General features: G+C 36.0%; 2 protein-coding genes across 4 annotated transcripts in view; one reads left to right on the top strand and one right to left on the bottom strand.

The window, feature by feature from the left end:
• LOC148942547 (trypsin-1-like) overlaps positions 1–18,986 on the bottom strand; it is a 413,175-nt gene that overhangs the window by 244,988 nt on the left and 149,201 nt on the right. The window lies entirely within an intron of this gene.
• The window catches only part of LOC148942548 (uncharacterized), a 157,857-nt gene that overhangs the window by 54,043 nt on the left and 84,828 nt on the right, over positions 1–18,986 (top strand). For all 3 annotated transcript variants that reach the window (XM_089102520.1, XM_089102518.1, XM_089102519.1), the window contains exon 4: positions 6,868–6,988. In XM_089102520.1, coding sequence (XP_088958646.1) covers positions 6,868–6,988 — 121 coding nt within the window. The remainder of the gene's footprint in view (positions 1–6,867; positions 6,989–18,986) is intronic.

Genomic DNA, 18,986 nt, shown 5'->3' with positions numbered 1-18,986 from the left:
TACTAGTGCTATTGTAAGGATACTATGATATCCGGAATTTTTTAGAGGGGGGGGGGATTTCGCAAAAACTTGGAGGGGTAAAACTTATGCCATGACCATTAAATAATCAAATTCTTTGTTTTAAGATCCAAGTTTTTTTCGCCATCTTTAAAGGCCAGGACAATGTTATGACCAAGGTCATATCCAGGATTTTTGTTCGGGGGGGGGGGGAGTGTATAATTTTTTTTAATGCATCAGTATATGTATTTTGTTACATTTTTGCGGTTTGGACAAAAGTTTTAGGGGGCTCAAAGCCCGTAACCCCCCTCATCATCCATACCAAATGACGTCATCAGGAGATTGAGGGCTCAACTAGAAGCTTATATTTTTTTTTAATGCATCAGTATATGTATTTTGTTATATTTTTGCGGGTCGGAAAAGTTTTAGGGGGCTCAAAGCCTGTAAACCCTCCCCTCTGATCATCCTTACCAAATGACGTCATCAGGGGATTAAGGGCTTAGCTAGAAGCTTTGGGATTTTCGTTCATGGTTGTAATTTTACCTTCTGATGGAATATCCAAACCTTTGAAGAGTTAATTGTTTTGTGGGTAGTTTTTGGAAAACGAATGACGCTATCCATTCTTTAGTCCTTTCATTTTCAAATTTTATACAAAAAGCACAAACTTTAGAAAATTATTTAACGTTATTAACGATTAAATAATTATTACGAAATTATTAACGATAGAAAACGTTTATCGCTTGTTCTTAATGCAGTCTGAAGAGCTACATTGGATTCATAAGTTTTATTTTCTTAATTTATTAAGAAAAGTTTTATTTTCTGTAATTTTGGGAAAACAAAAATTGTGTTAAAAACAGTTATTGCTAAAAAATATGGCGATTGAGAAGTGTGTACTGTTTTCTTTTTTTATATCCATGAAAAAATTATATTTGAATCACGAGTTTTTATTTCTCCAGTCCATGTTTATCTTTCAAAGAGGGGGGGGGGGCTGTAAAAAACAAAGGCTGTAAAAAAAATTGAGAAAAAACTGTATTTTCGGGAAAACAAAAATTGCGTTAAAAAAAAGTTATTGCTAAAAAATGAGGCGATTGAAAAGTGTGTACCGTTTTCTTTTTTTTTAATCCATGAAAAAATTCTATTTGAATCACGATTTTTTATTTCTCCAGTCCATGTTTATCTTTCAAAGGGGGATGGGGCTGTGTTTCAAATACGCTATTACGCTAAACGCTACCAAATGCAAGCAAAAAAAAAAAAACAAAAAACAATTTGTATTTGTAAAATCGTCCTGTTTTTTTTTCATTATGCCGAGTTCTATGGAGTTAAAGGTTTAATTTTTCACCCAAAAACTGTGTTTTACAAAAAAAAGTGATTTAAAATTACAAAAACTGTGTTTTACAAAAAAAAAGTGTTTGAAAGTTACAAAAACTGTGTTTTACAAAAAAAAATGTTTGAAAGTTATTGCACCAAAATGTTGACGATCGTAGAATTCTTAGCGCTTTTTTAAACTCAGTGTGAAAAGTCCAATTGGGTCCCAAGTTGTATTTTTTAGCCAAAAACTGTGTTAATGGTCAAATCTGCCTCCTATCTTATGCTACTCACAATTTGCTAATCACGCTAACACAGTGAATGTACATAGCTTCCAAATGAGTCTAAAATAACAAAATTTTTCACGCCGCCTTGCAGTGTAAAAAATATTGTTCGAGATTCAACAAAAACTGTTTGTAATGTTTACCAACAACAAAATTGGAATTTCAACTGCTGAAATTGAATATTAGAGACCATTTTGGAAATTCATGATCATTATTGAATATCCAATTTGTTGAGAAAAAAAATGTTAAATTCCCATACCCGAATTGAATTTTCAACTTGTTGAGCAATAAACCAGTTGGATGTTCTCACATAGGCTACTACTGAATTTTCAATAGTATCTCATGAGATCCTTACTTGAGAAAAGAGGCGGGACTCTTTGTCAAGGGCTCAATGTTTAACTTTTTGTCCCGGTTCTTTGAGAACAACAAATTAAACTTAGGAGGCGTTGAATTGGAGTAAAAAGTATTCTTACTTAAGGTATTCCCCACTTAAGGTATGTATTTACTTAAGATATTTATTCTTAAAGTTTTCCCCACTCACATATTAGGAATAATTTCTGATTCTAATTTCTGATAATTTCTTTATTTTCATTTGAAAAAAAAACTTGTTTTTCTATTGAATTATCATCTAATGTGACTTGAAAAAATAAATCCCCCATAAGATAAGTGACGTAAAATGTAAGAGTCGATTAGCCTCCGACGTTTTCCTGTGACTGGTTCGGACCCTCCACTCCCGCCCTGGAAAAAAAAATTGGCTGAAAAGTGCTTCTCCTGTTTTGTCTCCCTCCTTCCAGGAAATGGCCTTTTATTATTATTATTATTACTTATTTCTAACCCACACTATACAGAGGTACAATACGTGGAGTATCACGAAGAAAAACACATAAAAATGCAACGAAAATCAATATATAAATCGAAGAATACCAGTTACAGAGTAACACATAAAATTTAAAAGAAACTACAACAAAAGAGAAAAAACATAAAAGGTGGAGGAAAAGGAAGAGGAAAAAGGAAGAGAAAAAAAAACTCACAACTTGCAGAATCTAATAAGCAGTAACATACAAAAATATGGACACAAGCTGTCATTATTATTATCATTATTTGATTTTTACTCACTCTTTACGATACTAAAAAACGTGGAGTGACCAAAGAGAGAAACAAACAAACAAATTAAGGAAAAGTAACTTACGACTGAAAAAGCCTGATAACGTGATGGTGCGGAAAAAAACGGATACAAGCGGTATTTGAAAGTTTTCTGTGTAGTGCTTCCAGTTTTACAGTAATATCAGGAACAAGAAATTTATTAATAATTACCCGGTTTTTAGTCCAAGGTGGAAGAAACAACAATAATTTACAAAATCTAAAATAATTAATCCGGATTCTTTTTAACTCATTTTTCCTAAGAAGGGGGAAAATTCCAGAAGCAAAAAGAATTGAATGGTCACAAAAAGTTGAGTAGAGCTTGGCCAACACGAATTTATTATATTTACCTCTATTGGCAATAATCTTAGCACATCCTAATTTAATTTTCATATTAATATCTGAGACTGTGCGCTGGCGCAAGCTCGGAAGACTATTAGTAATAGAAATACCGAGCCATCGAAGAGAATCTACGAGACGGATAATAAAGCCACTACAACGAAGGGGAGTACTAGAATATCTGTTAAAAGAAAGAAATTTACATTTATCTACATTAAGAGAAATGCCTATGTCTGAAAAAGAAGTAGCAACACGAGAAACCATATTAGACAGACCAGTTTTGCCCTTCCCCCTCCTTAGGATTGGACTTGTCCCTTAATTACTCACAATTTCCACAGATTTACTGATGAAGACGCACATACTGTTGTAGACTTTGTATTTTCTTTGTATTGAAGTCAAATCATGTCCAGACAACATTTACGTCAGTCAGTAATTTTTAGTGTTATTAAAAAGCTGATTTGCCAAATTTTATTTGATTTATGGCACAATCAGTGATCCATTACTGTAATGTATGCTTCCGGCTAATACATAAACTGCACTTCTTTTTGTCGATTCATTGTTGTGATTAGATTATTTATTGTTGTTAATATAATAGGGTTTACTCTTTTATATGGGTAATAATTTTTTGATTTTCCGTTGGGTTTGAAAATCGCCATTTTTTGTTATATTATTTTTTTTCACATTCCAAACGAAAAGAGCACAAAAGATTTTTGTTCAATCTTTTGCTATTATAGTTTCGGTTTTATAAAATTAAATTCATTGAAGTATTCCCCCCCCCCGTGAAATTTTTCACACAAAGGGCTGCATTTTCAAAAAATATAGTACGCCAACGCACCCTTCGTAGTGCCTATGTGCCACGCTTGTGTGCCACGCGAAGACACGTGGTATGGTGGATGTTTTTCACGCTTTGTTTGGCAACTGTTGCTCCGAAATGTGCACATGTGGGGAGGGGGCAACCCCTCGATCTTACCGTCAAAATAATTGAGCTTGAATAATCGAACCATGAAACTTTTTTAAGATCACTTCTTTGCCAATCTGAATTCAAATGTAAATAGAAATATTTAAGTTTCCTACAAAATGATTTTGTTATAGTTTTACTACCCCATCACTGGTTCAAAACTCCACCAACTTGTTCAATCTAGTCAATTCTAGCATCAGGATAGTCTGGATGTGTGTAGTAGAAGGGATCCCTAGTCTTGATATAACCAAGGCCGTACCCAGGGGGGGTTAGACCCCCCCCCCCCCGAAATGTTTGTCTGACTCGTAAAAACGTATCAAAAATGGATGCAAACGAATTCTTTATGCGTTTTTTTTAGCTTTTTTGTGTACCCCCTCCCCGAAACAAAATGTTTGAGTAGGCTAACCCCCCCCCCCAAAAAAAAAAAAGAAATCCTGAGTAGGACCTTGGATATAACCGAGTAATATGTTGGTTTTGGCATCTGAATTTCTGCAAAAATCTGATGTGCCTCGATAATGACTTGATTTATCTTTTTTGCCGATTGAACGAATTTTTTTCTCTTCCAGAAAATATGCGTCAAACCCTTTGAAAAAATCAGATGATTATTTATGATTTTGCTCATGCATTTTCCATATAGGCTGCTTACTTTGTTTATTGTTTTACTGATTGGACGAATTTGTTTCTCTTCCAGAAAATATGCGCCAACCCCTTAAAAAAAATATATATATATAATTTTAGTTTTGTAGATCATCTGTTCAAATTTGCATCTAGGGATAGTGATAGTGATAGTGATATATTTAATTAACAAAAAGTTTAACTACAAAAATCAATATGATTCACCCAAAACCAAACGGTTGACGTGGGGTGAAACAAGCAAAAAAAAAAAAAAAAAAAAAATAATACATAAATTTAACATCATTCAAATACACTATAATAAGAAAGAAAGATAAAAAGAGACAAAAGAAAAGAAAGAAAAAATAAATAAAGAATAATAATAATAGTACAGGGACAGTAACTACATACCATATTCATGTTGTGGGGTCGCACTCACAAACCAACAAGCAATTACAACTTAATTTAAATTAAATCAAATCAAGTCACCTCCAAAACAAACAAAACTAAAATTCATACTTACTTAATAATTTTTCTTTCAATTTTGCTTTAAAACCACTAAAATTTTCTAGTTTCTTCATATCATTATCCAAATTATTCCATAAATTTATACCCTTTATAACAAAAGAAAACGTGGACCTGGCAGAAACTATAGGTGGAGTATAATAATCATTTTTACCCCTAGTATTTTGGTTATGTATATTCCATCAGCTGTAAAACAAACCATTAAAGCACTCAGGCAGCTGCTTCATATTATATCTATGCATAAATACTAATATATAAAAATGATGAAGACCCGCCGCTGGCAGTATCCTAACATCCCTATAGACTTCTCGAACCGATTCTCTTTCTGATTTTCCTGATAATACTCTAATAGACTTGTTTTGGATAATTCGCACAGGACTAACAATTGAAGAAAATGTACCCATGTATACAGAAGAACAATACAAAATATAGGGATGGATTAACGAAAAATAGAGAATAAACTTATTGAAAGGATAAACTTATATCCTTTCAATCCATGTCAACTGCAAGAGGATATAACTCGATATCATATCGGTATCAAGTTGGCAAGAGCGGATCCAGGATTTTTGTTCGGGGGGGGGGGTTAACGGATTTTTTCCCGTTTTTTATGGTTTTTTAAACTAATTTCTGACTCGGTCAAAAATTTCGGGGGGGGGGGGGTTCGAACCGGGTAACCCCCCCCCCTGGATACGGCCTTGCAAGTCGGTTCATTCTATAAAAGTACCAAGGACAGTGAAAATTAAATCTGATTGTTTTTTTTGTTGGTTAAGTGGATTTTTTTTACAACCATATATATTTTAAAAAAAGTAGGGAAACCTTAATTCAATGTTTAGTGAAAAATATTTCCATTTGAAGTCATGCAGTTTTGGGTAGTCAAATTAAAAAAAAGAAGCGAGTCTGAAAAATAGGGCTGTGGGGTCGGAGTTTTCGTAAATTTGTGTTGAATGGAGGCGAAGATGGAGTGGGTATATTGGAAATTTCCGAAGTAGCAGTTTGAGTCGGTTATAACTTTTAAAATCTAGTTAAATTAAGCTTTAAAATAGGGCTTTGGAGTCGGAGTTTTAGTCATTTTTTTTGCTGCACGGAGTTGGGTTCAGAGTCTTTAGTCGGTATAATGGAAATGTCTGGAGTCGGAGTCGGCTTAAGCTTGCAAAACCTAGTCAAATGAAACTTTAAAACAGGGCTGTGGAGTAGGATTTTAGTGAATTTTTCCTGAATGGAGTCGAAGTTGGAATTTTTGTTTGCTATATTGAAAATTTCTAGAGTCGGAGTTGGGTTCGGGTAATGTTTGAATTTTTACGATGGGAAAGCGTTGCCAAATATAGTTATTTAACTTTTTAATATTGCTTATCTGTTTTCACAGTTAGACGTTGCAACACTGGCGAAAGTGTGATGGCATCCTATAAGCGTCATAACTTTGAAACATGCAATAAAATATTCAAAAATTGGAGTTTTGAGGAATGAATAGATGTAAGATGGGTCTAGGAAATAAAAATTTTTTTATATTGATATCCTTAGAATTTAGGCAACACTGAAACATGAAATCGAGTTGACAGTCATTTATTATTTTTTATTTATTTCCATTTTTTGAATGGATGCCTTTTTGATTGGCTCAGTGGGAATAGTTCAACGCAGACTGCCTCTTCTGTACGTATTTTGTACGCAGCCTGCCAAGTCAAACGTATTTTTGATTATTTTTTTTTATAGGTCAGCCGTTAGAATTTGCATTTGAGGTCAAATTCTACCCTCTCGATCCATCTCAACTGCAAGAGGATGTTACCCGATATCAATTATGCTTACAAATACGCAATGATATACTATCTGGAAAGTATGATTGTTCAATCTTTATCCTATTTTATTTTAATTTTGTCCAGTTGGGAGGGGTGCATTTGCCCCCCCCCCCTCGCACCTCCCCCAAATTTTCGTGAACTCGTGCCATGACAATGGACTATAATTATATATAATAATTGTAAGGGTTACATCAATAATGAAATATTTATAATTACATGGACAAGGGACAGTGTAAATGGCCTATCATTACTTTGGTCCGAGTATTATGAACAAATATAGAATAAAATGTTGACTTATATTGTATAGAAATGTATAGAAAAAATAAACATGTATTTTAAAATATATGTATGCATAGAAAATAATATGAATTTATAGAAAATAGAATAAAAACATATATTTATATACGGGACTGGGGCTGCTACTGAGAGTTTAACAATATTCCAAGAAAGTTCTGTTTCAGAAAAAACTCCAATATATTAAATGACAATGGTATATTTACTTAATAAAGAAAAAATTAAAGAAATAAAGATTGTTTTATGAATATAACGCTGAAGAAGGGAGGCGGTTATCTTCCCAAAAAATTCGTTTTCTTCGTCCAGTATTTTTGTTGGTCTTGAAAACTCCATTCTCGACCTTCATTTCCATAATTTGTTTTCGTAATGACAGGCCAACGTGGTTTATGAAATCGTCTTTATTTATTTAACATACGTTTAATGTTAATATTAACATTTCTTATTGTGTTTGGGTTTTATTCTCCACCCAGAAATGTGAAAAATAAAAAGTGGTAGGGTATAAGATGGCTTGTACCAATTTTTGCACGGGGTGCACGGGGTGCTTGTCTCCTCTAGCTCCCTCCTAGATCCGGCCCTGTCCTTTTGTGCTGGCTTTAATTAGGTTTTTTGTACTGTTTTGCTTTGTGTACTGTTCTAATACAACAATAGACAAACACCCACATCACCCAGATTGTAACTGGGAAGAGGTGTGGGAGGTTGGGACCCCCTCCAGAAATGAGAAAAAACATATTCTATTTGTTACATAAGGCTTTCAAAATGTTATTCTATGGCTGAACGATCAAGAACCTGAGTCCAAATCACTGTATGACCCTGTATATCAAGCAGTTCATGGTAACGAACTGTAAGTAAGGAGCGACCCGGCTCAATGGTAACCGAAACCTTACAAAACGGAATTTTGATACCAATAGATACATCAAAAAAATTAGATTTTTATGCTAATTTCAAATATATATGTTTCATCAAGTTTAGTCTTATCTATCAAAAGTTACGCGCCTGAGAAAATTTGGCTGATTTTAGAAAAAAAGGGGAAATACCCCCTAAAAGTTATAGAACCTTAATGAAAATCACACCATCATATTCAGCGTATAAGAGAACCCTACTGTAGAGGTTTCAAGCACATATCTACAAAAATGTGGAAAGTTGCATTTTTTGCTAGAAGAAAGATCACAGATGCGTGTTTATTTTTTTTTATTATTTTTTTTTCCCAGGGGTGATCGTATCGACCCAGTGGTCCTAGAATATCGTGAGAGGGCTCATTGGAACGGAAATTAAAAGTTCTAGTGCCCTTTTTAAGTGACCAAAAAAAATGGAGGGCAACTAGGCCCCCTCCCACGCTCATTTTTTCCCCAAAGTCACTCGATCAAAATTTTGAGATAGCCATTTTGTTCAGCATAGTAGAAAATCTGATAAATATGTTTTTTAGGATGACTTAATACCCCGCAGTCCCTGGGGGAAGGGCTGCAAGTTATGAACTTTACCCAATGTTAACATATAGTATTGGTTATTGGGAAGTACACAGACGTTTTCAGGGGGGATTTTTTCTGGTAGGTGGGGGGGGGGTGGGTTACGGGTTATATGGGAGGATCCTTCCACAAAAGAAGTTTTCATGGGGGAAAGGATATTGCTCTGAAGGGGGCGCCGGATTTCCCATCATTATTAAAGAAAAAGATCAGAAATTAAATAAAAAAACAAGTTTTTCAACTAAAAGTAAGGAGCAACATCAAAACTTATAATGAACAGAAAATATTACGTATATGATTGGGCTCACCCCCTAGTCAATACCTCGCTCTTTAAGCCAAAGATTTTTTAGTACTTTCATAAGAGCTATTTATTCTAATTAACGGCATTTGTTTTTAAAATGGATTAAGGGGCCATTTTTAAAGAATTGGAACAAAATTCGAACTTTAGCTTTAAGAGCAAGGTATTGATTAGGGGGCGAACCCCCTAATATACATATTAAAAATCTATGAATATAGAAGTTCGTTACGTAAATTAATTCGTAAGTTACGTATATTTATTACTAATAAAAACGTTCGTAAATAAAATAAAACAAGTTTCGAGAAAGCCATTTAACCAAATAAAAGTAAAATTAGTATGCAAATTTTGTTTTAATTATTCATATACGGTGAGCCACAATCAAAACCTGCATTAATTCAAAAACGTTCAAAAATTAAATAAAAAAAAAAGTTTTTTTTAACTGAAAGTAAGGAATGACATTAAAACTTAAAATGAACAGAAATTTTTCCATATATGAAAGGGGCTGTCCCCTCCTCAACGCCTTGCTCTTTATGCTAATGTTTGACTTTCTCACAACTCTAGTTTTTTTAAACAACAAAAAAAACTTTCAAACAGTTCGTGGTAACGAACTGTAAGTAAGTAGCGACTCGGCTCAATAGTAACCGAAACTCTAAAAAACGAAATTTTGATACCAATAGATACATCAAAAGAATCCTATTTTTATGCTGATTTCAAATATATAAGTTATATCAAGTTTAGTCTCACCCATCAAAGGTTACGCGCCTGAGAAAATTTGAGATATCCATTTTCTTCAACATGGTCGAAAATATGATAACTATTTCTTTTAGGATGACTTAATCCCCCGAAGTCCCCGGGGGGAGGGCTGAAAGTTATGAACTTTACCCAACGTTAACAGATAGTATTCGTTATTGGGAAATATGCAGACGTTTTCAGGGGGGATTTTTTCTGGTTGGTGGGGGGGTCGAGGGTTATATGGGAGGATCTGTCCATGAAGGAGGTTTTCATGGGAGACACTGCTACGAAGGAGGTCAAGGATTTCCCAGCATTATTAAAGAAAGAGATCAGAAATTAAATATAAAAAAACAAGTTTTTCAACTGAAAGTAAGGAGCAACATCAAAACTTAAAACGAACAGAAAATATTACATATATGATTGGGTTCACATCCTAGTCAATACCTCGATCTTTAAGCCAAAGATTTTTTAGTACTTGCATAAGAGCTATTTATTCTAATTAACGGCCTTTGTGATTAAGGGGTCATTTTTAAAGAATTGGAACAAAACTCGAACTTTAGCTTAAATAGCAAGGTATTGACTAGGGGCCGGACCCCCTAATATACGTATTAAAAATCAGTGAATATAGAAGTTCGTTACGTAAGTTAATTCGTAAGTTACATATATTTATTACTAATAAAAACGTTCGTAAATAAAACTAAGCAAGTTTCGAGAAAGCCATTGAACCAAATAAAAGTAAGATTAATATGCGAATTTTGTTTTAGTTATGCATGTACTATGAGCCGAAATCAAAGCCTGCATCAATTCAAAAATGTTCAAAAATTAAATAAAAGAAAATAAGTTTTTTAAACTGAAGGTAAGGAACGACGTTAAGACTTAAAACGAACAGAAATTATACCGTATATGAAAGGGGCTGTCTCCTCCTCAACGCCTCGCTCTTTACGCTAAAGTTTGACTTTCTCACAACTCTATTTTTTTAAACAATAAAAAACTTTAGCGTAAAGAGCGAAGCGTTGAGGAGGGGACAGCCCCTTTCATATACGATATAATTTCTGTTCGTTTTAGGTCTTAACGTCGTTCCTTACTTTCAGTTAAAAAACCTTGTTTTTTTTATTTAATCACTTATAAAACCCAACAGAAGTTTGCGATTGAGAGTAGTACTTTGTTTTCATAAAGCAGTAACAAAACTTTAGGTTCATTTAGTAAAGCCCTCAAGTGCTAGCTCTAGCACTGATCAGGCACAATTACAACCTCTTAGTGAGATTTTGTGTGTAATGTCTGTGGCTATTCTCTATAAGTGTCCCTTTGACGAATTGTCTCGAGTAACACCGCCGGCTGCCACTGATCGACAAAGGGTTGGCTCGAAGGGGGGGGGGACTGAGGGGGTTGTTTCACCCCCCTGGTTTTTGCCAAGTCGTATAAGTCGTTTATTTTGACCTCATTGAGGTCCCAGGTGCCCAATTCTAGGGCAGTCTAAGTTGTATTTCCCTCTCCTGGAAGGACTTACATTTTAAACCTCTCGGTGAAGAAATGGCTGATTTTCACGAAACTGAGCTTCGGCTGTGTATATCAAATACCAAATTTGCTTGTGAATAGAATAGAGTCGTTTTTTTTATTTTATCATTGAATTTTATGTTCTAATGTCGTTTTTCGATAGAGTCGTTTAAATTAAACCAGGTTTAAAGGGACAGAACTAGTAGCAACTCATGCCTTCAAAACCTGCTTATGCTCATGTATGATTTGCTTTGTCTCGTCCCCTACTCTATGTCAAGTCCTTTAAGTCGTCTATTTTGGCCTTATCCAGATCCCACCAGATTCAAATTCTCAGTAGAGAAATGGTTGATTTTAGTCATGCTTAGCTTCAGCCGTAGATGCCGAAAACTGAATTTGCATGTTAATAGAATAGAAATAGTTTTTATTTTAATTGTTTTATTTAATCGTTTGCTTCTTCTTTTTAATTATCTCGGATTTAAACAGAGTTGTTTAAATTAAACCAAGTTTAAAGGGACTGGTCTGGTAGCCTAGCAACTGGCCTTAAAAATCTGTTTATGCTCGCATATGATTTATTTCCGTCCAATGGTCCAAAAGTTTGGGAAAATTCAACTGAAGCCTGACAAGATAATATGAACAAATCAGAAGCAAGAGACAAGGTTATGTGGATGTATTGTCTTTCAAACTGTGAATAAACACAATGGAAAAGTAATTAGAATTTAAAGAAAAGAAGCCCCACGAGACCGTTTCAGAGCAAGTGTATACAGGATGGTGGAAAAAAGAAAGAAAAAACTCGACTACAATACGAGGTTGAGAGGGATGCAACGCTTGAGAAGGACAAGCAAGTTGGTTCCAGTGTTATTGTTAAGATTGCCTAGGACAGTTCTACGTTGAATCGAAAATATATATTGGTGGAAATACAATCATGGGCGTACGTAGCTTCTTGTCTAGGGGGGGGCAGCCGATTCTGTAAAGAAGGGTGGGGGAAGCTGAAATTATATTATTAGTTCACAAAACCTTACATTACCAGCAAGTTCTATCCAGTAGTGGATCCAAGATTTTAGGTAGGGGGGGGGGGCGACTCGTTGCGAAAAATTCCCATTCGAAATTAAGCCTAACGTACCTTACTGATATTGAAAGTTGCATGCCTCTGCTTCTATCCGTCATTTAGCTGTCGGTTGTGTAGAGCTATCCACAAAAATACATTTATAGAAACACTATCAATATTATGTAACAAATTCTCGCCTCCTATTTCCAGTATTAGCAAATCTATCAATAACACTTTCTAAACTTATGTCAATGTCACGGTGAACATGAAGAAGGGTAAGTCCGATGAGTCTTTCCTTTGTCATTTTATTTCCTATCCATGTTTTCAATCTTCTCAGGGTAGAAAAACTTCGTTCAACAGATGCCACACTGACAGATAGGGTCATGAGAATCTGCAAGAGCGCTGAAATATTCGGAAAATATCAGCATCGCAGTTCTGTTTCTGTAAAGTTTCCCCTAGTGTTTCAGGTATTCTACTTGTGCCTGCATTGCTTTCTCTCAGACGAAGCCACCGTGTTTTCCATATTGTCGTTTTTCCGGCCAGGGCAGATTCACAAACCGATTGGGAGGGGAAACCCATTACTGACCAGTATCGCTGTGACAAGTCATGAATCGTATCAGCTAATTGTTCTTTGTCCGTTTTCGTACAATCTATCAGCAAGAAAATACTGAGCTTAAAAGTGTCAAGCGTTTCCACGGAAAAACGGCTTTCTAAGTCAAAAATGATTGTGTTCAAAAAGAGAATAAAAACTGGGCGTCTTTTATAGTCCTCGTATGAACTGAATGATAAATTAATCTGACTCGTTTGTTTTCTCGCTATCTTTGGGATTGCTATTTCTAAACCTAGCTCAGTTGCCATTTCATTTATCTCGTCAAGTGGGTTTTTAAACTTGCTTTCACTCCCTCAACGTTTGACTTGGTGCTGGGTAAGAAGGACCTTAAAATGAATTGTTGCGGACGCGATGTTTAAGCCCTTCTTTTGGAATAGCTGACTGAGTGGTAAAATTAGTCCAGATATATAACTAAGAGAGTAAATGGTTACTATCAGGTCGGAGGATGTGACAGCAGTCAATAATGATTTTGCTTTTGCTCCAGTTGTGCATTATGCCCAGCCACTGATGATCTCAAGAGCTTCCACTATCTTAGGGAGCTCTACCACAAACTGCATTAAGAAATCGTGCCTTTCGATCCAGCGCGTTTCACACATGCCAGTTAGCTTTAGCTGTGCTTTTATTACTCTGGTTAAAACATAATTGAGCTTTGCAGAAGCACCAAAAAGAGTAACTATTTCTTTTATTACTCCGATGGAGTTTCTAACACTCTGGATAGAAGAAGTTTTTGACATGGAAAGATTTAGAGCATGGTTGAAACATGGGCAACGCAGGGCATTCTTTGCTACCTTTTGAACTTCTTTTACAGCTCCACAATGTTCTGAAATCATCATAGCACATCCATCAGTGCATATGCCCACACAATTTTCCAAGTCTAGCCCAAGAGATCGAAGAAAATCCAACACAACATTTCCAAGCGTTTCCCCTTTAATGGTCGGTTCGAAGTTTCCAATGCTGTCCGAGTAACATGTTTCGTGTAGGTTGGTTTTTTAAACCAACGAAATCTTCACGTCTTGTGCAATTGTAATTGTAGCAAAGGGCAATACTCAGTTGTGACTTGTGTGACACATCCGTTGTTTCATCAACAACCACACTGTAGAACTTGGCAGAATGAACTCGTGCAAGAATTTCTTTAAGAATCTCTTTGGCACAACATTCAATTAATTAATTCTGCGTTGTTTTGTTTATATAAGTAGCATTAGCACCTGAGCTTTCCAAATGTTGTTTTAAAGTGATATCGCCACTATTTACACGGTACCTTAAAAGTTCTCGAAAGTTCCCTTCGTTTGTCAATGGGTCCTTTTCTGTCAATAATTCTCCATCATCTCTATGGCCCCGAAGAGCAATGTTCTGTCGACCCAAGAAAATAATTGATTCTACAATTGGCTTTAATCTCGCTCTGTTTTCCTGCACATGATGGCTACGTTGTTCGTTTACAAGGCTTTAAATGTTGGTTTCAGGTTTTTCATATTTTAGAAGGAAATTTTTGCCTAACTCAATCGTGACGAATCTGATTGTTTTCAAGAGAAGCCAAGTCACCGTCTTTTCAAATTAGCGTAGCAAGGGTCACGCGGGGCTTCTTTATCAAATTTGGCAATTAGTTTGAGCCTCCAACCCCTCGAACGTTAAACAAAACACAATATTTACAGAATACGTCCCTCATCTTATTTGAAAGTACTAGCCAATGAAATTCTTCCAAGCGACTACGATTGAAAAATCTCTTTTCGTTCCTGCCCCGCTTCTTATGAACTGAATAGGGGAAGCTGTAGTTAGACGTCGGAATCCACGGGTTCTGAAGCAATTGATATCGCGTACGATCATCCAGTTTTTCAAGTCGATCGATATAGGTTCTGAAACCATTTTCGTAGAAAGTAATTATTTTTGCAATGTTTATGTTAGGCTTGGGGCTACACTCTTCGATTGATGCTAACGAATCATGCACTATCTCACTATTAGTCAAAGCGCTGGAATCACTACTAACACTGTAACTCTCATTATTTCTATCTTCAATTACGGCGTCCACTTGCCTGGCTTTAGGTTCCGAACAAAAAACACTATTGAGAGCTCTGTGCTGCTGATTCGACTTCATAACTTTCTCATATTATCAGAAAATCTTAAGCTCGTCCAATCCTCCTAGAGTCATTACTAATCCTACGACGTATGTGTTATCGGAGTAAATCCAAGATTTTTGCCTAATTTTTTAATTAGAAATAGGTTTTGACACAGACACTTTTTGAAGCTTCAACGATTTACGAGATGACAAGCTTCAAAATGCCTTGTAAGTTCGGGTGATACCAAACACTCTAGACAATTCCCTAAAGGCCTTAGGCAGACAGACCAAGTGTCGTCCGATCCTTTTCAAAGATGCGTTGATCCAAGCTTTGATATCGCAATCAAGTCACAGAAAATCTAATGATAGAACTTTTTGCCCAAGCAAGGGGGGGCATCGCCCCCCCCCCCCGCCTCCCCTGGATCCGCTACTGGTTCTTTCATATCTATGAAATCTTTATTAATAAGTAATCGCCAAAAATCATCAATAAGCCTCAGGATTAATCTTCTTGGATTAGAGCTAAATCTTTCTAAGGCATTATAATAATAATAATAATACATATTGAAAACCCGTCGTATACAATAAATGTACAATGACAGAGTATACAATAATACGAAAAAAGGGAACAAAACGATAATAATAACAACAAAAGCAACAACTTCTTAAATAGTATACAAAATAGTACTAAAAGTGTAAACTGAAAGATAGCATACTCAAAGATTACAACATAAAAAAAAACTTCTTCGAAAATAGAAACAAATACAAAAACTTTTGAAAGGAGAAAAAAAAAAAAAAAAAGAAAGAAAAAAAGAAAGAAATAAATAAAAAGGGAAACAAAAGGGAAAATTAAACAAGTAAACTTGCCCACTCGTGCTTTAGAATTGCTGGTTTTGTTTTTTGCCGGCTAATAAGGGTCTGAACAGCTAGATTTGGGTCCGCTAGGTTATAGCGCCGAATCAGAAAACTATTTTTTGTCCAAGGTTGCAATTTTAGTAGGTACTTTGCAAAACGGAAAAATTATGGGTTATTGCTTCTTGTTTGACTTTTATTCTGTCATTTCGGCTGTTTATATCCAGCTTTTTCAACCATCTACGTTTTATCAACTGCTTTTTTAGCCATATACCTTTTTTCAACTGCTTTTTCAACCTTCTGCTTTTTCAACCATCTGCTTTTTTAGCCATATCTAGTGTAAATTTGAACTTCTAGGGGGGGGGCAGCAGCCCAACCTGCCACCCCCTCTGTACGCCTATGAATACAATTTACATCGTCTTCTGTATTTGAAAGAGTTAACAGTCGATTTCACTGAAGAACTTCTTAATATTTCAACAATTAGTGGAGTTGTTGTCAAACGTTGCAGTGACGATTTTGAAAGTATATTTCAAAAGAGTTTAGGAATAAGAAGACCAATCTCTGGCGAAAACCAAAGGAAGCACCTTATTTTATGTGGTCTTAATCAATCAAAACTGAGTGTATTCCTATTTGATCCTTCAATATAAACAGTTAAAAAGTGGCGTTTTTATCCGGGATAGTATGAGGATTACCAGTTTTGTAGAATACAAGATTGAGAAAGATGCTGCCTTCTCCTTTCTGTGTTTCCTTTTCTCCAGTGGTCCCAGGAGTAACCAATTCCAAAAATCTTGGGCGGAAGCCGGTTTGCGACAATAACACAAAATGAAGAGCAAAGAGAAGACAAAGAAAGGAAAGGAAGAAAGTCCCAGAAAGTAGCTTTCCGAGTCCCAGAAAGCAGCTTTGTTCTATTTTGTCACTTCGTCAATAACAAGAGTCATGTGGATTTCTTGATAGAAGTACTTGAACTATGGTTTTGCAGTAAGCAAAAGGTGAAGAGACAAATAGATTTTTTTGAAGTTGTAAGGACTCTAGCGAGACAGGACAGTGGCTTTGGGGTAACTGAAGAACAAAACGGCAGCTTTGTTCAAATTGTTCAACTTCTAGTGATATATGTGGCAGCTCTTGATACCCGGTATAGAACATACAAATTTACCTATTTACCCACAATTCCTTAGAAAGAGTTCATTGACTTTCTTTCAGGAGAAGTCAGGGATGCTGTTTCACATTCTGGTAAGCTTGCAGGCGTAATCCGCAGTACCAGCTCACAGGGGACACCTAGAAAGAGGCTATTAGATGCTACTGAGGCTAATGTCGAAACCGGGCAGGGTATGGCAGAAGTATAATAAGCTATCAGTGGAGAGGAATTCCACTGATAGCTATCCAGTCTTATGACTATGCAAGTGCGATGTCTGGTCAATTTAATGGAGCCAGCAGGAAATATTTGAACTTCTTGATCGCCGTGTGCCCGGTATTTCCTGACAGGCCCACAGACTAAACATTGTTATACAACATAGCGGTAATTCATCTCTTTGGATACTTGAACTTTTCAACATCCTTGACGAAATATACTTGTTCTTCCCTTCATCTACAAAGCATTCTGCCTCCCTTAAAGGAAAACTCTCTTCGATTGAAAACAGCCTTACTGTCCGAAACTTATCGCGGACTTGGTGAACTGCAAGGGCTGAAACCGTACAAGCAGTAATTATTTAGTTTGAAGAAATAGTTTCAGCCCTTTACAAAACAAGCAGGTGAAGAACACCGATGCGAAGCGAAGGCACAAGCTAGCGGCCTTCTGAAAAGGACTCTAAGCTTCGAATTTATCATTTGCCTCATCTTTATGAAAAAAAAATCATGTACGAGATCAGGATAGCAATAGAAGAACTTGAAGAAGAGGGTATCAACATCATCGACACAATTGAAATGCTTGAAGCTATGAAAGAGACTTTTCGAAAGAATATTAGAGGATAAAATGAACAATTTCATTGATAGTGCGAAACTGTTTGCCAGAATGAGAGAAGCCGATCCAGATGCAGATTTCTGTCATACATCATCGTCGGTAACTCGCCTGTCGAAGCCATTTCGTTTTAACAGCCGAGCTCAGAGTCAAGCCGAGATCTCAATATATCAGTTCTATGGACAACATTCTAGGATCCTGCTTGAAAGCTTGACTACAATGATAGGAGATAATCTCAGAGGAGATAATCAAGCCTTTTCAATTTCCAGCTATTTTGATCGTAACTTTAGCTCCCTTAAAAAATGGTTTCAGTTGCAAATATTGAGTTAGCAACAATGTTTTTTCAAACCAAGAAAGAACTCCAGATTCTTCTGCTTTTCAAGTAGAGCTTGAAGATCTGTTTCAATTTTGCGACGGCGCTACTTGCTTCAGAGAAGTCCTAGGTGAAGGAAATTGCCGGCAACATCAGCTTAAGCAAGCTAATCGCATTTGCAATTTAGCTACGACAGCACCTATTGCAGTTGCCGCTGCCGAAAAAACATTTAGTAAGCTCAAATTTGTTAAGAATTTGCTGCGAACTGCCATGGTTGATTTTGACTAGATTCCTTTTGTTGTTGGCGAATGAAGAAAACATCACCAATACCATTGACCTAAACGAGATTGTCTAGCGATGGTCCATTTTGAAGAGCAGGCAACTATAATATAGCTGTCCTTAGGTAAGCTTGATCTATTCCGTTTTAACTTCTTGTTTGTCTCCGTGGCTAATTATAAATGACAGAAGATGCATTATAATAAATAATCGTGGGCCATATAATGTGACCTAGGAGTCGTGTAAATGTTGGGATCTCACCCCCTGACTTTGGTTCTTCGAGCCATACCTGCATCAACAGCATAAAAACGCGGCATTTTGTAGTCATTTGCGAGGGTCGACAAAAAGACATTATGCATCCTTCCCTAGAATACAAAAATTAAAATCCCCCCCCCCCCTAAAAAGGATACTCTGGCGAGTTTTAACTCGATCTCCCAGTCGTGAGACAAAACAGTGTAAGCTCTATTGTGATGGTCGAGAACCAATTGACGCTGAATTTAAACTCCAGGGAAATGCTGGCTCCATCTACTATTTGTATTAACCTCCCGTTTCATTTTATCTACACGAGAATCTGTTCCTGATATATTTCTATTATAACTATGATTGATTACCACAGTGATATACTGTTGTCTTAATTTATTATAAAAGGGCAAACACGTAG

The sequence above is a fragment of the Artemia sp. Qi Xiang Cuo genome, chromosome 16, assembly GCF_049724085.1.
Source record: "Artemia sp. Qi Xiang Cuo chromosome 16, ASM4972408v1, whole genome shotgun sequence".
NCBI lineage: Eukaryota > Metazoa > Arthropoda > Branchiopoda > Anostraca > Artemiidae > Artemia > Artemia sp. Qi Xiang Cuo.
This window is presented reverse-complemented; position numbering and strand designations above follow the sequence as displayed.